This window comes from Amphiprion ocellaris, chromosome 21 (assembly GCF_022539595.1).
Source record: "Amphiprion ocellaris isolate individual 3 ecotype Okinawa chromosome 21, ASM2253959v1, whole genome shotgun sequence".
NCBI lineage: Eukaryota > Metazoa > Chordata > Actinopteri > Pomacentridae > Amphiprion > Amphiprion ocellaris.
Window position 1 is genome coordinate 2,139,177 of NC_072786.1, and position 27,075 is coordinate 2,166,251.

Here is a 27,075-nt window from a genome sequence, read left to right on the forward strand (position 1 = left end):
AGTAAGAAAATTATGTTAATTAGTAATGCTCATAATCATGGCTAGCAGTTAGCTTTGTTTCCAGTCTTTGTGCTAAGCTACGCTAACCATCTGCTGAATGAAACTTTATATTTTAACAAATAAGCTGCCTTTACACCAACAAATAATTGAAAAAGTAAGAAAATGACATGGTAATTAGTAGCGTTTATAAACCTGGCTAGCAGTTAGCATTGTTCCAAAGCTTTATGCTAAGCTACGCTAACCAGCTGCTAACCCTCTAATACCACATTTACCCTCTAATGCTACATTTACTGGACTTGTTCAGTTGTAAATGTATATTTCATTGGTTTTATGTACTTTTATGTCTTAAAGTCGTTTGTAAATTCACGACATCCTTCGTCTTTGCTGCATTTTTTGATGTTTTTCCAACATAATCGTGGTTTTTGTTGTTATTTTTGTTGTTTTTGTTGCCTTATAATAATAAATGGAGTAAATCACGTTTAAATTAATTCTTTATTTGAAAAACTTCAACAATACCTCAGACATCTTTAAATACTGCAACAAATTTTAGAACAATAATCGGCCAGAAGATGGCAACAGGATCCACACCGGAGTTCATTAAACATTCCGATAAATAAATAAATTAATAAATCAATATAAATATTTTACTTTTTAAAAAACAACATGGTAAATATGTTCCAATGTTAAATAAATCAATAAATAGAGGTATAAAAGCTGTTGGTATAAAAGTGGCAGATAAATATTATAAACAGGAAGTCATGTCAGTGGAAACGGTGGAAGGCGTCACAGGGTGGCGGCGGCGGCGGAGGGGTCGGCGGTGGCGTTGCTCGGCTGGACGCAGGAATCCTGCAGGTAGGCGAACAGGATGTCGATCTCCCCGATGGCTTTGGTGATTCCACGTTCTCCGTCCATCTGGAACCAACAGGAACACGTTAGAAACACACAAAGACGCAATACACACCGGAAAACCAAACTAAGTGTTTTTGACAGCCAAAACATACTATGGAATACAATTAGCACCAAAACAGTGACCTTTTTTTTAAGCTAAATTTGAAATTCTGAGATTTAAAGTCTGATTTTTGAATAAAATGTGGCAAATGTTGTGCAAGTTTTGAATATTTGACAGGTTGTTAATGTTAAAAAAATTAAAATAATCAATTTACCTTTGAAAAAAACTCAAAAATCACCAATCAAGTAGAATAATCCTTAAACAGCAGGAAAATTTACAGTTTCGGTGTGGAGATATGCTAATTATGCTAACGTGTATCAATCCGCTGCTGAAAATAGTCCCAAATAAAATCAGTTTTCTCCTTTTTGAATAAAACCTGTTTGAACACGTCACTGTGACTTTGATTGAAATTAAGTTTTGTATTTGTGGCATGTTTTTAAAGCGTTTTGATAGATAAAAAATACTGTGGAATACAATTAGTGCCAAAACAGCAAATTTTTCAAAGCTATTTATTTTAGTGGAAAATGTATAAATTTCGTATATTGGACAAATTGTTAATGTTTAAAAATTTAAAATAATCAATTTACTTCTGGAAAATAACTCCAAAATCAACAATCAAGTGGAATAATCCAATTAAACATCAGGAAAATTTGCAGTATTGGCATAGAGATGTGCTAATTATGCTAACATGTATCAATTCGCCACTGAAAATAGTCCCAAATAAAAGCACAGTTTCCTCCTTTTTAAATAAACCCTGTTTGAACACGTCACTGTGACTTCAAGAAAAATAAAGTTTTCTATTTTATAAAAGTTGATTTAGAGGCAAATAGAGTTTTTAGTTCTATCAAACTTCAAAATAATATGTTGATTTATAGGATTAAGCCAAACATTTTGCATGTTTTGCAAAAGTTGCACATTTGAGAAGCTTTAAAACATTAAAGTTGAGTTTAAACTGAGATTTAAAGGCAGATTTGTGGCATTAAAATTTAAACTTGGTGCTAACAGAACCAAAAAAGAATAAATTAAAAGATAAAATAAGTAATTTAACCTCAGTTCTTCTCAACAATATGAAAAATATGAAATAAAAACATCATGAATTATGATGTTATGTTCTGTGATGTGGTTTAAATGTTTCCTCGGTATAAATGACTGTTTGTTTACATCTTTATTTTGGGATAAGTCTGCAGATTTAAATGTGTTTTTGACGTCTGGATTTGAGCTCCTACCTTGGCGAGCTTCTTGCGGAACTCCACGGCGTGCTGATGGTCGTGGTAATGAGTCACGTTCTGCAGGAACATCAAGGTTCTGTAGGTTAGCGGCCGCTATCGGTTCTACCTCTGAGACCACAGAAAGTCTTTATCTTTATTCTGGGATCGACCACAGCGATACCACTTGGAAACGCTAAGCAACAACAACTCCGTCTCCTAGCAACGGTAAAGCCCTCAGAGGATTAAACAAGAACAAATCGGTTTCTGTTTTATTTGTTTACATTTTAGCTTAGCTTAGCTTAGCATAAAGGTTGGAAATAGCTCTCCGTACTCTGTAAGCATAAAAACGATGTATGAAGGATGATGTGTAGGAAACCCAAGAAACAGTGCAGCAAATGAGCAGTTGCATCTATGCGAGCTGTTTCCAGCCTTTATGCTAAGCTAAGCTAACTGGCTGCACCTTCCTATTTAGCAAATATGCTAAATGATCGAACAAATGAGATGCATTTCGTTACTTCGTAAATTTACGAGTTCAAGTAGGGTCATTTTTATAGCTTTCTATCAATTACTTTTTCTGATCCTTATGCTAAGCTAAGCTAAGCAACTGCTGACCTAAGTTTCACATTATAACGTACAAGCCTATTCCTCCTGAAAATGACTAAACAGGTGGGAAAATAATGTGTTAATTAGTACATTTTAAGCACTTTTTAAAATCTTTCCCCCAAGTAAGGCTAGTAATTCTGTTTTTAGCCTTTATGCTAAGCTAAGCTAACCAGCTGCTAACTAAAGCATCAGATTTGAACAAATAAGTATATTTCCACTGAAAATGACTAAACAAGTGAGAAAATAATGTGTTAATTTGTAAAATTTGTAAGTGTAGCTAGCAGTTCCCTCATTTCCGGTCTTTATGCTAAGCTATACTAAGCTAAGCTAACTAGAGGTTGACTGAAGCTTAATATTTAAGTAAAGTAAGTAAGTCTATTTCTCCCACTGAAAACATTTTTAAAAGTGAGAAAATATTGCATAAATCAGTAATGTTTAGTAAATTTTATGTGGCTAGCAGTTTCACCATGTTTCCTGTCTTTATGCTAAGCTATGCTAACTAGCTGCTCACCGAAGCCTCATATTTTAGCAAATAGGTCTATTTCTTTGCATTTTTTATTGAAACAAGAAACTACTGTGTTAATTAGTAAAATGTATTCATGTACGTAGGCAACCAATCATGCTGGCATTTTCCACCTGTTTACAGTCTTTATGCTAAGCTAGGCTAACCCTCTGCTAATGGAAGTTTTTTATTTTTACAAAAATTCTGTCTACTTCTCCTCCCTTTAATGTGAGAATATAATCGGTGAGGTAGCAAAATTTATAAGTGTGAGTAGGCAACCAGTCATGCTAGCAGTTTCCATCTGATTCCAGTCTTTATGCTAAGCAATGCTAACTAGCTGCTAACTGAATATCTGTATTTTCCAACAAAAAACAGATCTAGTCCTCACCAATAAAAATGTGGGAAAAAAATATGAGACTAATAAATTTTATAAGTGTAAGCTGGCAACCAACCATGCTATTAGTTTCCACCCATCTCCAGTATTTATGCTAAGCTAGGCTAATCAGGTGCTAATGGAATTTTTGTATTTTACAAAAAATAGGTCTAGTTCTCCCCCTCAAAAGTGAAAAAATAATTGAAGTAGTACAGTTTGTAAGTCTCAGTAGGCAACCAACCATGCTAGCAGACTTCATCTGATTCAAATCTCTATGCTAATCTATGGTAACTAGCTGATAACTGAATATCTGTATTTTCCAAGAAAAAATAGATCTAGCCTTCACCAATAAAAATGTGGGAAAAAAATATGTAATTTGTAAATTTTATAAGTTTAAGTTAGCAACCGGTCATGCTAGCAGTTTCCATCTGTTTCCAGTCTTTATGCTAAGCTACGCTAACCGTAGCAAACACTTACGCAGCCGTGATCCTTCAGGTCCTGGCTGACTCGGTGCAGGTCGGTCCTCAGCCGGTGCATGCTGGGATGCATGTTGTCGGCATGACGCAGGATGTTGTGAAGGTAGAAGTCCAGGATGTTGGCGTGAAGGCAGCAGATCTTCAGCTGGTCCTGGAGGTCAGAGGTCAGAGGTGAGAAATACTCTTACTGCAGTAGAAGTATCAATAAGTAAAAATACTGTGATGAAAATTCACCTGAGAAAAGGTCATCGTGTGGTCGTGGCTGAATCTCGGCGTCAGTCTGAAGCTGGCGTCCTCCTCCGTCTGAACACCCTGAGCCTGAAAACAGAAAAAATGATTAAAACCACAATCACGACTTTTAATTTGAAGCAAAAAAGCAAAAATAAAACTTCTAAAATATCTGTATTTTAGTCATTGAAAGTGTTTTAGTTTAAAGTTTACTCTTATAAACCATAAATGTCTCAGTTTCTGCACTATATCAGGTTAAAAACACTAAAATATTTATTTATTCATGACTAAAAATAGCACAAAAAATACAGGCTATGGAATACAATTAGTGCCAAAATCAAAACTGTTATTTTATTTAAAGTTAAAATTGAAATTTTGAGCTTCAAACTCAGATTTTTAGAATCAAACTGTTTATTTTTGTACTTTTTAGTTTAACATTCAGACTTTCTAAATATATGTCAACTGTTTCAAATATGCTGCATTATTATTAACTAAACTAACAAAAAAAAAACACAAAAAAGTAAAGTAGCTTCACCACTACAACTTTAAATACATCTGGCAGTTTAATACATGTGTAGGAATATTCTAAATATTACTCATAATTCATTTTATTGATGTCAATATTATTTTTTTATTTATTTTTTATTTAAGCTAAATTTTAAAAAGTTGGTGCTTTTCTTTACTTTAGCCACTGATTAAAGTCTTTTCATACCAAATCTGATCTAATTTCCATTTGCAACATTAAAGTCTGGACTCACGTGACGCGACACGTCTTGGATGTCCTGGTACGTCTGCGGGTTTCGTAGCGGCCCGCTGAGCGATTGGTCCAACGGATGCCCCGCCGCCGGCTCGGTCCAGCCAATCAGAAGCAGCGGCAGGAGGACGAGCACAGTGGCGGCAGCGACCTGACGGAGGATGGAGGCAAAGGCGTTGAGCTTCATACTTCAGGAGGTTTTTTAATCCTTTCACAGCGAGGAGGAGTTTTAACCTGTGGAGCAGAAACAGACGATGAGTGACGGATCCGGAGGTGGAAGAGTTAATGAATCTGCAGCCTCAGAAAGTTCTCCGACCTGTTGGAGGTTCTGGTGTGAAGACGTCTGTGATCTCTGACTCTTTATACACCTCAACCCTCCGCCCCTCGGCTGAATATAGGGCAACCGAAAAGCCCCATCGCTGAGCTCAGACAGTCTGTTGGCTGCAACACAAAGAGGAAATTAACTGTCAGGCTAATATATCGTTTGTCATCAGTTTGATAAAAGAGCGTTTTAATCCTCCGGAGGCGTCATTTCCTTGTGAGGGCGAGTTCCCCGGTGGATTAAAAACTGGAAGTTAGAGTAACTTCCCTGACAAAAAAAAAAAAAAACAAAAAAACAAAGCACGTCTGACCGGAAGATTTACTGTCTTCTTATGTAACACTGAACCACTGAACCAGTTATTGTTCAGCTGCAGGAGCGAAGGTGTGACTTAATAATGCAACAGCAGCTACAAACACTAAAAAAACTAATCGTCTCTGCTAAATTATTTCCATCTAAAGCAGTTTCATTTGCAATATAAAGTTATAAAGTTATTCCTGAGTCCACAGGTGTTAAAAACCCTGGGCTCCACATGCTACAGATGTTTAAATATTTGCATTTTTAATTTGTTTTCACACTTCTTGTTCTTCTAATTTTCTTTTTTGGAACTACTTACTGTCATTTTACTGGTTTTCACACATTTTGTTAAATCATAGATTTAAAAAAGTAGTAAAATAACAGAATAAAGTATTAATTCACGTTAAAAAACAGACTAAAACTGTAAATAACTTCCATGTACAACATTGCACTCATTCTACTGCATTTAAATCAGCAAAAAATATCATTTTACAGACATTTGCTGTAATTTGAAAGAAAATCCTCTATTTTTAGGATTAGACACCGATGGTGCATTCAAGTAACATTAGAAAGTTGAAAATCTGATGATTCTTTCTGGTTTCACAGTTTCTGGCTGATAAATGGTGCCATTTTGGTGATATAAAAAACAAACAAAGATAATTTGCCTTTTAAACATGTCCAGCTGATTTTTTATGTTAACAAGATGTCAAAAGACAATCATCAAGTTTTCCATCCAAAATTGGAGCAAATTTTAACAAAATTTTAATGAAACACACCAATTTCACCATTGTACCAGGCTAGCATGCTAATATTTGCTAATTAGCATTCACAGCAAGAACTGAACTCATCATCTGGGGAGCATGAACGTACTCTCCACCTCCAACAAAAAAAAAATTCTCCAAAATAATTTTTTTAAAGAAGTCCAGAATGGCTCAAAAATTGCCCAAAATGATTTGAAAATTGTGCACAATGACCATTAAAAAATGGTGCAAAATGTGCATAGAATTACTCAAAACTTACTCAGAACAACTAAAAATTGTTCAAAATTACTTGAAAATTGGCCAAAATGACTTTTTTTGCACGTGTAAAGTCTGCAAACTTGGGTTTTGAGTCAGTTTTAGACACTTTTCTTGTCAGTCTGTAAACATTTTAAGCCACTCTTGGTTTTGTTTGACATTTTGGATACGTTTTTGGACATTTTGAACAATTTTTGTGTCATTCCGGACACGTTTCGAATCGATTTGCTCAAATTTCAAGTCATTCATGAGACATGCTGGACATGTTTTTAAATGACTAAAAAATTGTCCAAAATGGTTTGAAACACGTCCAGCATGTCTAAAAAACGACAAAAAATGTTGGAAATTGTTCAAAATGGTTACTTCTTGTTTGTCATTCCCAAAATGACTTGAAATTTGTGCAAAGTGACTCGAAACTTGTCCGGAAAGACATGAAAATTGTTCAAAATTACCTGAAAATGCAAAATGACAAAAAGAAGTGTTGAAAATTTCTCGAAACCCAATTTTACACACTTTATAAATGCACTTAAAAGCAGTTATGCAACAATAAAGGAAAGGAGGAAACGGCAAAAAGTAGAAGCGAGTCTTCCGCATTGCCATAAAAATTAGTACCGTGGCTGCAAACAATAGCTCCCGAGGGAAGCCGATGAATAAATTATCTGAGGGGAATAAAAGAGGACCCAGTATAGATCCCTGAGGGACTCTATGACACTGCAGGAAAGTAAAACGGCCTCATTGATTAATGCCGACGCTCAACTTTCCCTCGACTTTATCTGTTGCATCCGAGCCTTTAACTGATTCTCGTTCCGGGTTTAGTTGGAGGATCGAGTGGCCGGATCGCATTTCTGCTTCATTTATTGTGTTGGACGAGGGTGTGAGAGTCCCTGGGAGGCTGATAACAGGATTAAAAGCTGCACAGATACAACAGTCGGAGCTTCCAAGGGTGATTCTACTTTATTTTCTGCTCAGAATTCATCTAAGCGGGCGTGTTTCTGCCTGCAGCAGCACATTCTGCTCAAACTGCTGCTTAGTTTGCAGGATTTTTTGGTTTCCATCACATCAGGTTTCGTCACCAGAACCTTCAACATGACTTTGTTGTGACATGTTGAAGTAGAACACCCGGTTAACATGACGGGAAACAACCACAGCCAGGTTCACCGAGTCGTTTCTCCACCACAGCTACTCAAAAATGGATTCATGTCGCTTGTTGAGTCTTTATTTCAAGCTTCAGGGAGAAAATTATTAACGGCGGCCAAGAAACTGAGTAATTCTGAGTTATTTTAGATGAAAAAACCAAAGCAATATGAAGCTAATTTACATAAAACTGATATTTAAAGTGATCATTTAGTCTGAACAAGTTAAACTGTACAAGTTACTTAAACTTTAACAAAACATCAAAGCTTAAGATAGAATATTGCTTAGTCTTAATCTTAATATTTAAATCAGCAAGCTAAATTTGAATTTTATTTAATATTCTATGGTCCAAATGTTAATATTTAAACTTTAAGCTAACTACAAGGTTAAAAACATAGAGAGATGCTAACTACACAGGTAAAGTCATCGAGAAGCTAACTACATGGTTAAGTCATAGAGAGAAGCTAACTACATGGCTAAAGTCTTAGAAGAGGTTAACTACACGGCTTAAGTCTTAGAAGAAGCTAACCACACGGCTAAAGTCATAGAGAGAAGCTAACTACACGGCTAAAATCAGGGAGAGAAGCTAATGAACATGTAAAAGCAAATGTATAAATGGTAAATAAATAGTAAAAAAATAGAAACATTTTAATTAACATAACAGCATGACGTCCATGTCAAGAATCTGTGTTTTCACAATTCATACTTTTACAATGTGCGACTTTTACTGCATATAACTCAGCTAAATTATTATTATTTTATAGATATTTCTTATTTTTATTGTTTTTACTCTTTGAACGCTACAGATTTCGAGATTTGCACCTTTTTTAATGAAATCAGCTTTTTAAGTGTAGTTTATATGATGTGCACATGAAAAATCAGCTGGAATAATCTAATTTAAGACATAAAACATGCATTTATTGTGTAATTTTCATATTTAAACAGGGATTTTTTCAGATTTTTCCCCCCCACATTGTGTTTTGTTTGTGTTTTCCCTGTGTAGCTGGTCGTATTAAATCTCAGGAGAGTCGACGCCCCCGGCTGTACATTGTTTGCTCAGCTGTACATTGTTATGAGGGGAATTCACCGCTCAGGTGTTTCATACCTGCTCGGCTCCGGAGTGTTTGCTGCCCGTCAGTCTGCAGGAAGTCATGACGACGGTGTTTGTCCCTCCGTCACCTTTCAAAAGAGAATCCAAACAACACAGCAGGAAGTAAAGAACGAGGCGTGGACTGGAGACGCTTTCAGGGCTTTTGCTGTTAATTCCCAGTTTAATAAAGCTAATGGCTAAAAATAGAAACCTGCAGAGAGCATCATGACAACACAAACTACATTTTCTACCTGTTTTAACAACAAGATGAGCTGAAAAATTGCACAATTAATAAAAAAGTGCATATTTATTAAGTATAACAAGTGAAATGGAGATGATACGCTGCTTTTCTTTGGGTTCTTTTGTTGCAAACAAGACTTTAATCCAACACAGTATTGACAAATCATTAATAAATAACAGAAAAATGCCCAACAGTTTGATCAATAATACAAAAATAACTGTTAAAGGAGGTTGGGGTGGATGGACAGGTCAACAATTCAGCAGGACTTTACTATGGTTTCTGTTTTAAAGTGACAGTCAGCATTACTTTAAAACTTTAAAACCGCATGTTTATTACTGTAACCATGACAACAAAGGTCCTCTAACCTTAGCAAAGCACCTTTTAGCTCTAAATATGAACATTTATTGACAAATAACTAATAAAATACCTGACAGATTGATCAATAATATAAAATAATTGCTAGTTTCTGAATTTCTTCCCATAAAAAATGCCCTTAATGTTAGGTTGTGCAGTTGTTGTTTTTTTTAATGATCCATAGCTATGTGTTCTTGTGAAGCGCCCTCTAGTGGTGGAAGTAAATATGACAGGAGGAGGTTGGGGTGGATGGACGGGTCGACAAATCAACTCTACTTCAACTCTGACAATTCTTGAACTACTCCTTCGCAACATGCTGTTCTGTTGGAAAACGTAGTAAAATTTAAATTTAATTTGTGCTGTTTCATCAAAATCACTTCATTCTACATGTTTAATTTCTTCTCCTTCAGGGTCATTTTTGCTGTTTCATGAAACGTCTGTCTGCTGAATAATCTCTAGACAAACTTAGATGGTAGTAAAGGAATCTGTAGTTCCGTGGAAATTTTCATGGGTGGGTACAAGTAGAAGTTCCTGGGAATATCAGTGGAAACGCAGCCCATGAGTTTACTTTATTGAGCTGAAACTAAAATCTGACATTTGACGTGAACATAGAAAAGCTTTACTGCTGGAGTTCCAGACGCTGTAAAGAATGTTTCAGGAAGTATTCCGGTCAAACAACAGTCTCAGGAGGGAACAAACTGCAGCTGACTTTAAAGCTCAACATGAGTGGAAGTTGTGTTTGTTTACAACCAACAACTTCCACGTTTCGGGGCAAGCAGTGAAAAAACCATCCCATAAAAAATAAACCAGTTCTTCCAACCTGACCTCCTCAGATTTGGTTGATTTTATGTAGAATTACCTCCATTTAAACTGGTTCACATTCACATAAAAAGCAACATAAAGTGTGAGTCGATATTTACATCCTGGATTCTTCTATAAAAACTGGTCTCAGTGTAAAAACACATCCATCGGACACATGAACCACTCAGCTCTACAAACAGCACACGCTAGTTTCCACGGCGACGTCATCTCTTTCCCCAGAAGTTCTCCCGTCTCTTCTGAGCGCGCTCCAGGACGGCGGACGCCATGGAGCAGGAGGCGGCCGAACGCCACGACATCACCGAGAGCCGGTCGTCTAGGCAACGACAGGTTTGGTTAAAGGGTGTTTCTGTCAGTTAGAAAAGTGTTTTCTGGATGTTTGTTGTGCAGATTCACCTTCATCTGATCCACAGCCTCCACCTGGACACGGCAGCTCCCTGAACCTCAGGCCGAGCTCACCTGAGGACGAACCCACCAACATGGTCATTCTGGGAAACGTTTTCACCTCTTTCTGCCTGTGGTTCACTCTCCTGGTGAATTATGTTTGTGTGTCTGTATGTATATATAAATGTTACTCAGCTCATCAATCAGCAGTAATTTAATAAACTGTGGCCCTTGAATCGCTACCAGTGTTCCCAGTCGTAACGCTCACCATTGTGCTGGAAGTCTGGGTGTCTCAGAGTTCCCTGGATGCAGTGCTGAGGCGGCGGCACCAGAGGGGGCGGAGCCACAGGGGACGGAGGCGTTTGCTTCGTCCTGATTGGTTTAGACAGAGGATTGGAAGCTGGTTTGTGCTTAGGGGAGGAGTATATGGAGGCAGGGTTATTATCTGACCACGCCTCTTTCGGTTTGACTGGCAGGTCGGTGACAGTCTCCGCCCTCGCTGCCATGGAAACGGAGGATCCAGATCTCTGAACGGAGAAAGATTAAAATCAGTAACGAAACATAATAAAATATAACTGAACTAATGTTTCTTTACAGATTTATTACCTGTTTGGATGGAGACAAATCATCAGCACCCTTCAGTTTTCCAACTATTATGGCGCCACCTGGAGGACAAACAGGTCAGATCTGTCACACTGTGGAGCTCCAACTGAGATCGATGAAATAAAGCCATCGTATGGTATTTATTTTACATTTCTGTGTGTGGGGTCAAACTGAAGAAATGCACAAGTAATAAAAGTGAGTTTATCACAATCATCTTTAGGATTCTCATCACTTCTTCAGCAGGTTTGTTCATGACAAAGTGGGCAATGGAAGCAATTAGCATTTTCTTTTTGGATGTTAAATTAAAAGTTGCGTACAAATGGTGAAATTGGTGACTTTGATATGATGTGAGTGAAGCATAAGCTAACTAGGTGGCTAACTGTAAGCTAGCTCTCAGTTGTAAAGTAGCTAGCAAGCATGTTAGCTTTCGAAGCTTTGGAGCTATATATTGAATAAAATGAATCCCAATCTGCAGTTTATTATACAGAAAACAGGTGGAAGTATGTAACACTAGCATTTTCACAACTTGTGAGTATGATAGCAGTTAGCATGCTCGCTACTGTCAGAAAAATAATGGTTCTTAAAGGTTCTGCTTTAAATTAATGATGAATTAATTTTGGGAAGGGGCTGCACAGTGGTGTAGTGGTTAGTACTTTCGCCTTGCAGCTAGAAGATCCCTGGTTCGCGTCCCGGCTTTCCCGGGATCTTTCTGCATGGAGTTTGCATGTTCTCCCTGTGCATGCGTGGGTTTTCTCCGGGTACTCCGGCTTCCTCCCACAGTCCAAAAATATGCTGAGGTTAATTGATCATTCTAAATTGCCCGTAGGTGTGAATGTGAGAGTGATTGTTTGTCTCTGTATGTAGCCCTGTGACAGACTGGTGACCTGTCTAGGGTGTCCCCTGCCTTCACCTGAGTCAGCTGGGATAGACTCCAGCCCCCCCATGACCCTAGTGAGGATTAAGCGGTGTATAGATAATGGATAATTTTGGGAAAACACTATGACCCAGAGTGTTTGTTGTTACACTTAGGATGAATTGTTTTATGGTTGAGGTGACGGAAAATCTCCAGGAAGTGAATGAAGTTCTGTCATCGTGTCTGCTGCTGGTTACCGGCGGCGGGTGTGGTGAGGTCATGGTGAGTCCTCTGAACAGGCCTCGTTCTCAGCCTGGGAGTCGGCAGCCGACCCTCCTCTCTGCACAAACACCAAAACAGCAGAAAACACAGTCATTTCCAGAGAAGCTGCTTTGATGTCGGTTTGGTGGGACGACACAGATTCAGGTGTTTGACACACTTTCTCTTTTAACCAGAAATGTTTCAGACACACTGAAATCACATTCGTCTTTTGTTGTGGTCAAAAGTGTTTTTTAAATGCATCATTACAGGTGGTAACAATACTGGAAATAAGCTGCTTGTAACAGACATTTTGCTAACTGCATTCAAATCTCCATCTAGGACACTGAAGTTTGTTTCCATCTGCAACTTTATGGAACCTCAGCAGCTAAAAGTAACGTTGGAACACACTGTGAGCCATAATAAAGATGATTGGAGGTCATTCTACTTAAAGCTTGTCCAAAATGTCTCAAAAAAAAATCCAATATTACCTAAAATTTGTTCTAAATAAGTTTTAATTTCTCTGTAATGTCTCAAAAATCATCCAAAATTACACAGAAAATGTCCAACAAGAAAAAGTCTTGTCCAAAATCACTTGAGAATTGCCCAAAATGCAAAACCTTACCTAAAATTATTCAAAATGTGTCCAAAATAAGTTGTAATTTGTCCATAATGTTAAATACACTTAAACTCAAGAAAGCTGTTTTACCATGCAGAATGTTTTTTCCAACAACTTGTTTGATTTTCATGTTTCTGCTACTATATCCTACATGATGTACAGTTCTGTCAAAGCTACTGGATGAATAAATAAATGCAGCATGGCTCAGAAACAGTGAACAGAGGAGCAGGTTGTTGGAGATACATTCAGCATGGTGAAACATCTTTCTACTGATAATGAGCAGAATAGAGAGGAAAAGTCTGGAGAGGAAACGTGGAGATGGTTAAATATCTATAGTGTGTCGGGCGACATTTTTTTCCAGTACTGGACACACCTATGGAAATCAAGTTCCAGAGTTCTCTGTCCTTAGTCATGGTTGTTCTGTTTCCACAGAGATTCTGAACTTTATATTGCAAAGAAAAATGAGCCAACGGTGAGTAAAAATGTGACACGAGCAAATAAAACACCCAGAAACAGCTTGGAAGTCAAAGGGTTAACTATAATTTAAAAGGTCAGTGGCAGGATGACTTCTCGACTCTTTAAAATCAGCTGTTATAACCAAACTTGGGATATAGTTAAATCAGTATCAAACATTATATACTAATACTGTAAGAGTTTGGTCGGAATCTTTAGAGAAACATACTCATCAGTATTTTCTTCTTCTTCTTCTTCTTCTTCTCCCCAGGCTGTACGTCGTTCAGCTGGAGGACCTGGAGGTGTTTGTTGATTCGTTTGTGTCTTCTTGCTAATGTAACATTTTTCTCCTGAACCCACAACCGACGGCGTCTTACTGGAGTTACTGGAGTGGACAGATAGATCGTCAGACATCTGAGTTTTGAGATGATGGTTTTACCTTCTGCCTGCCAAGTCTCTCACCTGGCTAGGTCCAGGACCTCCACATGTGAAGACCCGCGACTGTCCACCTCAGGACGGAGGTCGGCGGTCGGTCGGGGGGTGGCGGTGTCGGCCGGTGTATCGGTGGTGTCCGACGGCTCCCACAGGAAGTTGTGTTCAGAGAGCAGCTGGCTCAGGTGGCCTCTGGAGAAGTTGGTTCCCCAGGCACGTTGGCGGTATGACAAGGCCTGCTGCCTCAACTCCTTCACCTGGATGGGATCGAACAGAAAGTCTTTAACTAGACCTAGATAAAACACATTTCAACTACTGTGGGGTTTAGCTAGTAAAGGGGCACCATGACAAAGTCTTCTGTGAATGTTAATGACCACGTGTAAACTCTGGACATTCTTTTTTGCTTGAAAATTGCAGCATTGGCTCTGAAACAGGGAGATTATGAAAAAGGCTGCAACTCATGATTAGTTTTACTTTTTTCTTGATTAATTAATTATGGGGGTTTAGCTAGTAAAGGTGCACCATGATAAAGACTTCTGTGAGGCTTAATGACCTTCGGACAGTCTAAATGTATTAAAACAAGTTGAGTATACAGGTATGACTTCATCATCAACCAGTTCCAAAATGCTTCTTAAGAGCAAACAAACAAAGGTTTTGCATGTTCTTATTTGCTTGCAAATTGCAGTAGTGGCTCTAAAATGCAGAGGTTCTAAAGAAAAAAGGTTGCAACTCATCATTGGTTTCATTGTCAGTGAATCTGTCAATTATTTTCTCTCAGCTGTTTGTTCCCAAAAGTATTAGAAAATGGTGAAAAATATTGAGGTTTCCTAAAGTCCAAGATGACAAAGTGTTGTATTTTTGCTGTGATAAAGTAGTAGGTAAACCAGAAAACATTCCAAAACCTATTTAAAAATCTAAAGTCAGACAACTTTTTTCCTTTATTAATTATTCAGTAGCTGACAACAAGTTGTGTAGCAGCACCTTCTGAATGTGAACAAGATCAAAGAGAAAACATCTACAACGTTTACTGGACTGTTGGAAAGTTCAGCCACAGGAGGAGGGACTTCTTAAGAGGTAGAAACTGAAAAAAATTCCCCACCACAACCTCCTTTATATTCTTAATATCGCTATATTTCCCCAACAGTTACAGACCAGACTGCCATGACATTAGTTCTACATGGGGATGGCCTCCAGGAGCTGAATCCTAACTGACCTTTCCCTTTAGTTCTCAGATATTTGCCTGATGAGCAGGTTTGTCCTGAGCAGAAGGTCACCGAGGTAACAGACGTAAGAAGAAAACACCTACGACGGTTTGTCAACCATCGGAAAGTAAAACCACAAGAGAAGGAACGTTTATGGGGCAGCAACTATTTTTAGACCTTGATGATGATCTGGCAGATACTGAACCCTCTAAAACCCCAACAACTGTGGGCTCATTTTTCATTCTAATACAAAGTCCATAAATATTTTACTATTTACATTTTTACTAACTTTTCCTCTCTGCTCTGTTCATCATCTATATAAAGATGTTTCACCATGCTGAATGTATCTCCAACAACTTGCTCCTCTGATCCAGTAGGTTTGTTTTTCCTCTCAGTCTCAAATGCAAATGTCAAAATGTGACTATACTGAAAAAAATACGGTTGACATAGAAGGAATCGTGTCTGGAAATTAGATGATTCCGGTATCAAATTTAGTAATTAATGCTCCTTTAATTGTCTAGAACTGTTCTGACCAACCAGCTATCACACATGCTGACGTGAGCCTTGAAGTTTACCCAGAATACACTTCTTAAAGTTTTCTCTGGTGCTATACCATCACTTTCCTACCACTGTGCTTCACTGTCAGGACTATACATTCACTGGTAGTCAGAACAGACACAAAACAACCAGAAGTAGACACAAAACCAGCCTTGAAAGTTTACCCACAAGGCACTTTTTAAAGTTTTCTCTGAATGATCACAAAACAGAAACACATTCAATGATAGTTTCTACGACTTTATGTCATAGACATTAAACTGTTCAAACTATGATACATCCCATAATACTCATGCGCAAAGTTGGTAATAAAATGATGTGAAATTTTTTTTGTCATTTTGGACAGTTTTTTGTGATTTTGTTAAAGTTTTAAATTCATTTAGGTCAGGTTTTGGACCATTTTGGATGGGTTTTTTTGTCATTTCTGTCAAATTTTAAGTAATTTTATAAATTCTTTGAGGCATTTGGATACGTTTAGTCATTTTTGAATCATTCTAGACAGGGTGATTAAATCTGGAAATGTTTCAAATCATTCAGGAAAAGCTTTGAGGCATTATAGGTACCTCTAACGTATTTTAGAGAAGTTATGGGGCATTTTGGAACTCTTTTCGTCTATGACTCTACTATGAACATTAAACTTCTGCAGTTTTACAGTTCAAACTGCAATACATCCCATAATACTAATGTTCATTCAAACTTGGCTACAGAAAAAATGAACAGAAAACAGATTCAGTGTTCAGACTGTGACACCTGGATGGATTTAAACTGATCTGGTGTCAGTTTTTCCCAGAACTCAGATGTGTTTCTCCTCCTAAATGTCATGGTTCTATCTGCTGGACTGATGAAGTTCTGAGGCTCACAAATGATGGAAACAGTCCAATAAAAGCAAAAAAAATAATATTTTAACTCCCTGTAATTCTGGAAATATTCACAGTATGAAGGTAAACCTTTGCTTATTAAATAAAGTTGCTGTAGATAAAGAACCAGCGGATTCTGAGGACGTCGGGGGGAACTTTTTGTTCAGATTTGGTTGATTTTCTGACCCAACAGAAAAGTAAAACCACAAACCTCTCCATCATTTCTCAGAAGTGCCTGAAAGTTGTTGTTCAGCGTTTCCTCTGTTTGGGTCTCACCTGGTTCGTCTGGTAATGTGGTCACTTCAGGCAACACCCAACACACTTTCTGCACAGTTTCATCATCCTTTGTCCTACTTCTGGAGGAAATGTTTCCACACCCGGCAGACTCTTTCTGTCTCGTCACGTTGCTGCTTTCTGAGTCAATCAGCAGTTTGATGAAGAAGATGGATTTTATCATAGTTCACCAACAGTTTAAAGCAAACTGTCAGGTCGTGTTCCTGGTTGAGCTTTTAGACACACAGTACAATTTAAATACACGTTTACTGCCTTGAAGTCACATTAAACCACAGACATGGATGTAAAATAGAGTATCAATAACAGAACACATTAATTGGGATGAATTAAGGGAAAAAACAACTAAAATTAGCTAGAAATGGAAACATTTCTCATGGTTTTGTGTCTTTTTCTGGTTGTTTTGTGCCTCTTTCTGTTTGTTTTGTGTCTTTTTCTGTTTGTTTTGTGTCTTTCCTGGTTGTTTTGTGTCTTTCCTGGTTGTTTTGTGTCTTTTTCTGTTTGTTTTGTGTCTTTTTCTGGTTGTTTTGTGTCCTTTCTGACTACCAGTGAATGCATAGTCCTGACAGTGAAGCACGGAGGTGGGAATGTGATGGTCTGGGGCCAGAGAAAACTTTAAAAAGTGCATTCATGGTTAATATTGTCATATTAAGATTTGCACAATGTAAAATGTGAGCTTATATGTCAAGTGTTGATACCGAGACGACACATCATCACTGTTGTTCACAATCTGAGGATGGAAACAGAACAAACGGAACCAGAACTGATCAGAGGAGAATCTAAAGACTCTGAATGCTGCAAACTGAGATACATGTTGCACAAATTCTGGGTAATTTTGGACAAATTACAACTTATATTTGATTTTAAGTAATTGTAAAGGATTTTTTGAGACATTTTGGACAAATTTTTGCTTTAAAGGACATATTTTTTTCAGTTTGGAGAAAATTTTAATTTAATTTGGACTAATTCTGAGTAATTTTGTAGAGATTACAACTCATCTTGGATGTATTTTAACTATTTTTGAGACATTTTGGACAAATTTTGGGCAAGTTTTTGCTTTAAAGGTAATTCTCAAGTCATTTTGGACAATTTCTGAGTAGTTTTGGACAAATTTTGAGACATTTTGTACAAAATTATAGCTTGTTTTGGACCAATTTTGATACATCTTTATATTGTGGTAACCTGCCTCTGACCCGTCATTAGCGCCAACCTCAGCTCGTCTGCAGGTTTAACGTCTGACGCTGCTCTGAGGCATTTTGCTTCCTGCTGACGTCGGTCGACTCGCTGCAGCAACAGAGAGTTAATCGAAAGGTCAAAAAACCACCTCCAGACACAATCTGTGTGGTTTTATCTGCCTGGATGTCACTGAATATCTGCAAACCACAGATAGAAACCAAATCTGTAAACACTTCTACCTGCTAAACACGTCTGTACTCTGGTTTTTAGATACTTCAGGCCACTTTATGGGTAAAATAAGCAGTAGAACTACATGGGTGAGCAGTTTACTGATGACGGTCTCCAAAACACTGATTCAGACCAAAGGATAATTTTCAGAATAATGAAAACTCTAAACACACAACTTTGAAACACAACGATGAGTTTCTGCTTTTTGGGCAATTCTCAAGACATTTTGGACGAGTTTTTATCAAGTTGGATAAACTGTTTTATGGTTTTTAAGACATTTTGGACAAACTACAAATCATTTTGGGTAGATGTTAAGATATTTTGGATGATTCATGACACATTTTAGACCAATACTAAACTATTTAGGCCAAATTCTGTGTTATTTTGAAGGATTGTGACACACTTTGGACAAATTCTATGGGCATATTTTTAGCATTTTGGACAAATTATAACCTATTTTGGATTAATTCTGAGTAACTTTGGATGATTTCTGAGTAACATTGGACAAATTTTGAGACATTTTGGATAAATTATAACCTGTTTTAGACCAATTTTGAGACGTTTTTGACAAGTTTTTACATTCTGGACAATTCTTACGTAATTTTTGAATGATTTTGGAGACATTTTGGACAAATTGCAACCTATTTTGGGTGGATTTTAAGACATTTTGGACAAATTATAACATATTTTGGACAAATTTTGAGACATTTTGGACATGTTTTTGTATTTTGGGCTATTCTAAAGTTATTTGGGACAAATTATAATTATGGATGATTTCTGCCTAATTCTGGACAAATTCTAACCTATTTTAAGTAATTTTGGAGAAATTAGAACTTATTTTGGACAAATTCTGAGAATTTTGGACAAAGTTTTGTATTTTGGGCAATTCTCAAGTCATTTAGGACAAGTCTTTGGGTGATTTTGGTGACATTTTGGACACATTATGAGTAATTTTGGATGATTTATTATCCATTTTTGCACAAATTCTGAAAGAATTTTGGACAAATTTTGAGACATATTGGACAAATTATAACCTGTTTTGGACTAATTTTGGCTGATTTTTGATCGGTGTTTGATGGATGTTTCGATAACGTGGCTGTTTCCACCTCAGGATGTAAAACTGAACTTTTAACTACATCACAGTTTGCTGCATCAGCTTCAACCACATCACATCAATCACATCCACACTCTAGAAACTAAACGTTCAGCAGAGTCTGAGTTCTAAGGCTCACATGTGTATTTATGCTGCACTTAACACAATAATACACACACAATAATACACACACAATACTGCAGCCTTCAGAGTGAAAACTGCAAGAGAACAAGTTTGTGGTTTCAGCTCCAACTGTGTTAATTTGCTGGTTTTGTGTGTCTGTTGTGTTGAGTTTGTGTGTCTGCCGCCAGTCACAACCTCAGCTGCTGTTTCCACGACAACGGTGGGAATAAACCTGAGTGACTCACTGAGAGCTGTTTACTGAAGCTCTGTGGTTTAACACACAATAACACACAACAACACACAACAATAGACAATAACACACAATAATAGACAACACACAATAATAGACAACAACACGCAATAATAGACAACAACACACAATAACACACATTTTGGATGAATTTTGACACATTTTGGACAAATTTTAACCTGGTTTGGACCAGTTCTGAGTAATTTTACAGGATTGGGATACATTTTGGACAATTTTTTTAAAATTTTGAGTGATTTTTTTAGACATTTTGGACAAATTTTGGACAAGTTTTTGCTTTAAAGGTAAATCTCAAGTAATTTTAGACAAATTACGACTAATTTTGTACAAATTTTGAGACATTTCGGATGATTTTTCAGGAATTTTGGACAAATTATAACTTGTTTTGAACCAATTTTGATAAATTTTGGACAAGTTTTTGCATTTTGGGCAGTTCTCAAGTCATTCTGGACGGTTCTTGAGACATTCTGGATAAATTAGGAGACATTTTAAACAAATGCTAACCTATTTTGTCCAAATTTCAAAGTTACACAGAAACACACAGCAACACAAACACACAAACACTAAAACACACACAGTAGTAACAAAACAACACACAACACCACAGACAGACACACATAAACACACAGATACACACGTCTCCTTCTCCAGCCTGTGGGGGATCCTGGGAAATGGAGTTTATCTGGTTTATCTACCTGGTGGGTGTCGCCCTCCGTGGCTCCGCCTCCTTCTGGGTTCCTGCAGAGAGAAAACAGAACTTCCTGTCAGACACACAGACGACTCATCACTGGATTCATCAAACACAACAACACACACAGAAACACACATTAACACACACACACACACACACACACACACACACACAGAGAAACACACCTGTGTCCTCTCTGCACCTGAGGAGGGGGCGTGGCCTTTAGCGGTGATGCAGCGTCGTCTCTCTGAGCAGCTTCCTGTTCGGGGCGGAGCTTCTTCTGTGGTTCCTCCCTCCTCCAGTTGGTCTGCAGGTAAAACTCTTGAGTCAGGTGACATGTACAACGGCCCAGAATGCACCTGGCTGTGTGGAGGTGCATTCTGGGTAACGTAGGTGTCCGTCTGAGCATCAGAAGTTTATAAACATCCTGATACTCTAAAGCTCCTGCATCCCAGAATACCTGCTGCTTGCGTTGCTAGGCAACCTGCTTCAGGTTCAACAATACTTACCCAATGATGAGACGCTGATCATAGTAAAGACGCCTTCTCTGTTATCATCTTTCAGTCTCACACATTTTGTGCTCATTTTGCATATTTTTGTTGTTGTTTTGTGTCTCTATGTTGTCATTTTGTGTCTTTTTGTGGTCATTTTGTGTCTTTTTGTGGTCATTTTGTTTCTTTTTGGGATCATTTTGCATCGTTTTGTGGTCATTTTGTGTCTTTTTGGGATCATTTTGTGTCTTTTTGTGGTCATTTTGTGTCTTTTTGTGGTTGTTTTGTGTCTCTTTGTTGTTATTTTGTGATCATTTTGTGTCTCTGTTGTCATTTTGTGTCTTTTGTGATCATTTTTTGTCTTTTTGTGATCATTTTGTGTCTCTTTGTCATCGCTTTGTCATCGCTTTGTGTATTTCTGATTTACTTTCTGGTAAAAAAAAACTGCAGCTGATCGTGCTGAAGTTCAGTAAAAACAAACATTGTGTGTGTGTGTGTGTGTTGTGTATTTACCGTGTGAGTGTGGAACAGCGGGACTCTCTGGAGCTCCAAGTGTTTCCGGAGGCGTGGCCCTGTGGGCGGGGCCTGACCCAGGAAGCTCCGCCTGTACTCCGTCTCCATGGGAACCAGGTTTTTCTTAAAGGGAGGGACGGAGTTCAGAACCTGCAGGACGGAGTCAGAGTTTATTTACTGTCTGTTGACCTGTTGGAGGAACCACCGCCTCCTGCTGGACACTCAGACGAACTACAGCTGATGTCAGGTTTCACTCTGGAGGTTTTTGGACTACAAATATGGCTCCCTTCCACCTCTGTAGCAGGTTATGGTCAAGATAACAGATTAACACGTATTTAAACATCTTTAAGCACCAATCAGAGCTCGGTGAAATGATATGACTGTGATAAAGTCTCTGAGGAGGAAAGGAGTTTTTTAATTTTGGGATCTTTGCAATAACAAAATATGCTATAATTTAACATTATAGTAACAAAATAAAGTATTATTTAACATTATATTAACAAAATAGATTAGAATTTAACAGTATAGTAAAAAAATAAACTATAATTTAACAATAAAGTTAAAAAATTAACTATAATTAAGCAAAAAAATAGCAAAATAAGCTATAATTTAACATTATAGTGACAAAACAAACCATAATTTTACAATAAAATAGCAAAATAAGCTATAATTCAAGATTACAGTAACAAAATAAACAATTATTTAACAATAAAGTAGCAAAGTAAACTATAATTTAATGTTACAGTAACAAAATATTCTATAATTTAAGAATAAAGTAGGCCAAACCATGAATGAAAGCTGCAAAAACTGTGAAAATGTGTAAATAATTGGACTCAAAATGTGTTTACAGTGATACCTGGAGCTATTAGCTGGAGGTGAACCTGCCCAGGTGAGCTTTCAGGTCATTTCTCACCTGTTCTGCGCTCAGTAAAGGTGAAGCGACGTTTTTCTTCCAGCTGAACTGTCGGTGATACTCTGACCTTTGACCTCCAGGTCGAAGCCCCGCCCTCCATCGCATCACTCGATCCTCCTGCAGCAGAAACTCAGTCAGTCGGAGGGTTTTAGATTAAAATATTAAACATTACGGCAGGTTTTAGGAGGCTAACCTGCTGCCGTCCGTCAGGTGCTGCTGTCGGAGGTCGGCTGGGCTGTGATTGGCTGTTGGGCTGCGAGGGGCGGGGCTTAGCTGAGGAGACAGAGGCAGCAGAAATGAACCAAAGAGAGAAATCTGTAAAAAACTATAAAACTGATCGTCGAATTTTAGATTCTTCTAACATCAGGGTAGAATCTGATTCACTAAAAATCGAAAGACAGAAAGCTACACGATACTGGAAAAAATTCACAAAAAAATGATATATTGTTTATCTGTGAGGTCAAAAACAACAAAAAAAACCAACAAGAATTTTCACGATTTAACTTGAATAACTTGATTAGCAAAGAAACAATCATTCTAGAATGACTGGAGATGACTTTGTAGGTGAGAGTATCTGCAGAGGAAAACAAATAGTATTAAAAAAGGAATTTACAAATTTATAACCTTTCACATGTGGCATAACTCTAGCAAAGAAATCTAAAATATATATTCTTTTCCTTTGGTTCATCTTCAGATTCGGCTTCTCACTCCTCATGCAGAGTTTCTGCAAATATAGTTAACAAAAAGAAATGTTTTTGATCAACGTTTTTTCTTTTGTAGCCGAAATATTTCCACAAAACTGACTGAAGTGGCACAATTATGGCCAAAATAACAATAAACATGAATATTTATCACCGTTTTTATTGATTTTAAGGACGAAATATTCATCGCTGTGCTTCATTCCCGCATCAGAAAATCTCCCAGAGGCTAAATATAAAATAAACGAAGCCCATAACTACTTTCTGGCTGAACATCTGCTTTATAAGTGTGTTGTTTTCATACAAAATTAACTGATAAATAAAAACCAGTCCTGTGCTGAGTATTTACCAGCTTTCCCCTCAGATGCTGGTTCTGCTGCTGGTTCTGGAGGTTCTGGAGGTTCTGGAGGTTCTGGAGGTCTCGGGTCTGCAGCGGGTCGAGGTCCGGCCGGAGTTTCAGGAGGCGTCGGAGGTTTGGGTTCCTTGGCGTCGGCCGAGTGGCTTCTGGAAGCTGGTAAGTTTAAGAATCATTTATGTGCCAAGTGTAGCATGCTAATATGCTATGTATATATGTGATGTATAATAGTTTATTTTGTTACAATAATGTTAAATAATAGCTTCTTTTATTGCTTTTCTACTTTTAAAATGCTGCATTTCTTATGATTTTTTTCTGGCAGAAGAATTTCCTTCCAGATGAATAAAGTTTCATCTCATCTTGTCCTAAATGATCGGGTTGATCTTCCTACCGGTGTGAGAGCGAGCAGCCGGTTCAGCCTCAGAGTTCTGGACGTCGGCTGGACAAAGCAAAGAGCTGCAGGACCGAGCCGGACCGACCGGACCGAGCTTCCTGCGGCGCTGCAGACGAGGTTCTCTGGTGAGAACTGAGAGACAAACAGGTTCAGATCGTGAAGGTTTGTCTCTGCAGGATCAGGCTGTCTGCTGAGGCCTCCTCGTGTTTCTACAAATGCTATTTTCCTCAATCATCACGTTTCTTACCCATCTGATCGGATCGAAGTCCTGCTAACGGCGTGCAGCGCTGAGGAGAAACACTTCTGGACCGATGAGCCCCATAACTCCTCTGGTATTCACTCTGACACTGAAACAAACACACAAAAGTAAGATTTAGCTCTTTGTGTTGCCAACAAGAGTCTCTACTTTCACTTGTTTACTGCAACCAGTATTTTTTTCACCTTCTATTCCAGGGGTGTGAAACTTTTAGTTCCACATTCAGACAAAATATTACAAAAATGAGACACAAAACGACAAAAAATGAGACAAACAACACAAAACTAAAAAAGACAAAATATTTGATTAAAAAAAGTTACAAAAAGACAAAAATGTGAGACAAAAGTCAGACAAGAACAACAAAAACGAGAAAATATTACAAAAATAAGACACAAAATGAAACAATCTAGTATTTTAATTTCTGATCAAAACAACTTGTGCTGGTCCAGAAATTATTTTAAATTTATAGTTTTACTAATTTACAATCTGCAATTAATGTCTTCTCTGGAATTTGGACACTTTACAAAGTCAACAACAACATTTCTGAAGTCTTTGAGCCTCTTTTTAATAAAAAAAAAAGTACTTGAAGTAATATTTTTTTGTCAGATTTTTTTCTATTTACTTGCAGAACTTTATTTTATTGATCCTCTCTGATTAAAAATAAAAAAAGGATCCACATGGAAAAGCACAAAAACGTCAGTGATTCCTTCAATGACATGTAATGAGTCACATCTAACATATAAAGTATAGATTCATACCATCCCATATCATGATGTATTTTATTATATTTTACTGCTATGTGAGTGGAATAAGCAGCTAAAAGATCCTGCACCATGTGTTATGAACGAGTTTAATATTAAATTAGTGAAGTAAAAGTACCTCAGAGCTGTATTAGAGTAGATGTACTCCGTTACTGTGTAGTTTTGTGTACTAGTAGCTGAGGTTTGTTCTCATGAAGCTGATGGATTAACTGATCAATCAGATTAAATCCATATTAATCCGGACTCTGCTGTCTCAGGCAGAATAACCGGGTTAACCAGCACTGACTGACTCACTAACAGACTAACTAACTAACTATAAACAGTCAGCAGGTGTCCGTTAGCATCACTTTGTTTGGTTAGCCCGATGCTAAAGCTAACACCTGTTGTTTACCTTGAAGCGGACCGTCATGGCGCTCCCGCAGCGAACCAAACCACGCGAGAACTCACTCCTCCGTCATTCCGCTGCGTCCTGAGTTCGTTAACTAGCGGCTTTAAAGCGGCAGAAACTCGTTAACTGAGTTGAGAGACGAGCTAACCGTAGATATATATGTAGCTAACTGGCGGCTCCGCTTCTCCTCCGGCTCCGGTGGTGACAAGCTGCAGCCGTTGCCATGGCAGCTCAGCGTCATGCGCAGACGCGGTGGCAGCAAGACTGTTGACAAGCAACGTAAGCAGCACATCTTTCCTGTTTTTTTTTTTTTTTTTTACGTTTTTAATTAAATGTAAATAAATAAATTTATAAAAACAGGTATTTTACACCAAATGCAATTTTTATTCAATATGAAATAAATATTTCTATGAAATGAATAACGTTGCCTGTAACATTTAATTCAAAAAATGAGTAAATAAATCCCTAAATAAATATAAAAAATAACTGAAAATGTTTATATTTTTAAAAGGACATTGTAAAAGGACTACACTTATTTTTTTAGGATCTATATATTGATTTAAAATTTAATTTGATTGTATCCTGTGAGGGCTGCACAGTGGTGTAGTGGTTAGCACTTTTGCCTTGCAGCGAGAAGATCCCTGGTTCACGTCCCGGCTTTCCCGGGATCTTTCTGCATGGAGTTTGCATGTTCTCCCTGTGCATGCGTGGGTTTTCTCCGGGTACTCCGGCTTCCTCCCACAGTCCAAAAATATGCTGAGGTTAATTGATCATTCTAAATTGCCCGTAGGTGTGAATGTGAGAGTGATTGTTTGTCTCTGTATGTAGCCCTGTGACAGACTGGTGACCTGTCTAGGGTGTCCCCTGCCTTCACCTGAGTCAGCTGGGATAGACTCCAGCCCCCCCCATGACCCTAGTGAGGATTAAGCGGTGTATAGATAATGGATGGATGGATGGATGGATGGATGTATCCTGTGATTTTTGGAATTTTTAAAATTTTTAATTTATTCTAAACAAAACTGGATTGATTACTTACATTTGTAAAAAAAATTACATAAATAAAATTACACTTTTATTTACGTATTTATATTTTTTCAGAATTATGTCATTGTAAAAAAAATACATAAAAAACACAATAGTAACATTTTAATATATTATTATACTTAAGTCAATTTATGTAATTAAATCAATTCTATATAAATAAATAAATAAATATTTCTATGAAATAAAGTTGTCTGTAAAATTTCATTAAAAAATGAGTTCATAAATCCATAAATAAATATAAAAATTAAACATAAATGTTTCTATTTTTAAAAACACTTTAAAAGGACTAAATTAATTTTTTAAAGAAGTGTTTATTGATTTAAAATTTTTATTTAATTGTATTCACCTATTGTTGGATTTTCGTTATTTCCAAAATTAATTTTAATTAATTTAATTTAATTTAAATTGTAAACAATTACATTTATTCTAAATAATACTATATTTGATAAAATTAGATTTGTAAAAAAAAAAGACCAAAAAATTACACTATTTTTTTTCCAGAACTATGTCACTGTAAAAATAATAACAATACAATAATATGAATAATAATAACATTTTAATATATTATGTTATTATATTTAAACCTAATTTTAGTCAGATATAATATAGAAAAATATAATATAATCAATCAAATATAATACAATAAATTGTACCTATATGTGTGAAAAGTCCAAAAACTCTTCGAGTTTTGCATTATATTTTATACAATACTGCATAACTACCACACTGCAATAACAATAATAGATGATAACATATAATGTAGCAGACTTTTAACATAAATATTAAACTTGTTTTGTGACATTAATCTTATTT

The 27,075-nt window shown here is 37.1% G+C and overlaps 2 protein-coding genes across 3 annotated transcripts; both read right to left on the reverse strand.

Moving 5' to 3' along the window:
- Positions 1–473: 473 nt before the first annotated feature.
- Positions 474–5,533, reverse strand: il22 (interleukin 22). The gene is made up of 6 exons (XM_023293051.3): positions 5,410–5,533; positions 5,098–5,327; positions 4,346–4,429; positions 4,113–4,262; positions 2,176–2,235; positions 474–912 (listed from the first exon to the last, which is right to left on the reverse strand). Exons 2-6 carry the CDS (start codon positions 5,278–5,280, stop codon positions 784–786), a joined length of 606 nt encoding a protein of 201 aa, XP_023148819.1. The 5' UTR covers positions 5,281–5,327; positions 5,410–5,533; the 3' UTR covers positions 474–783.
- Positions 5,534–9,237: 3,704 nt separating this feature from the next.
- On the reverse strand, positions 9,238–25,443 carry mdm1 (Mdm1 nuclear protein). 2 transcript variants are annotated; one of them, XM_055006859.1, is made up of 16 exons: positions 25,222–25,443; positions 24,061–24,160; positions 23,811–23,945; positions 23,414–23,575; positions 22,560–22,639; positions 22,367–22,483; positions 21,454–21,603; positions 20,635–20,756; positions 20,454–20,496; positions 13,996–14,222; positions 13,763–13,918; positions 12,461–12,543; positions 11,354–11,412; positions 11,016–11,274; positions 10,760–10,822; positions 9,238–10,679 (listed from the first exon to the last, which is right to left on the reverse strand). In XM_055006859.1, exons 1-16 carry the CDS (start codon positions 25,237–25,239, stop codon positions 10,570–10,572), a joined length of 1,884 nt encoding a protein of 627 aa, XP_054862834.1. In that variant the 5' UTR covers positions 25,240–25,443; the 3' UTR covers positions 9,238–10,569. The 2 variants fall into 2 exon arrangements, with proteins under 2 accessions (XP_054862834.1, XP_054862836.1); XM_055006861.1 differs by lacking the exon at positions 25,222–25,443 and adding an exon at positions 24,949–25,183.
- Between the last annotated feature and the right edge of the window lie 1,632 nt (positions 25,444–27,075).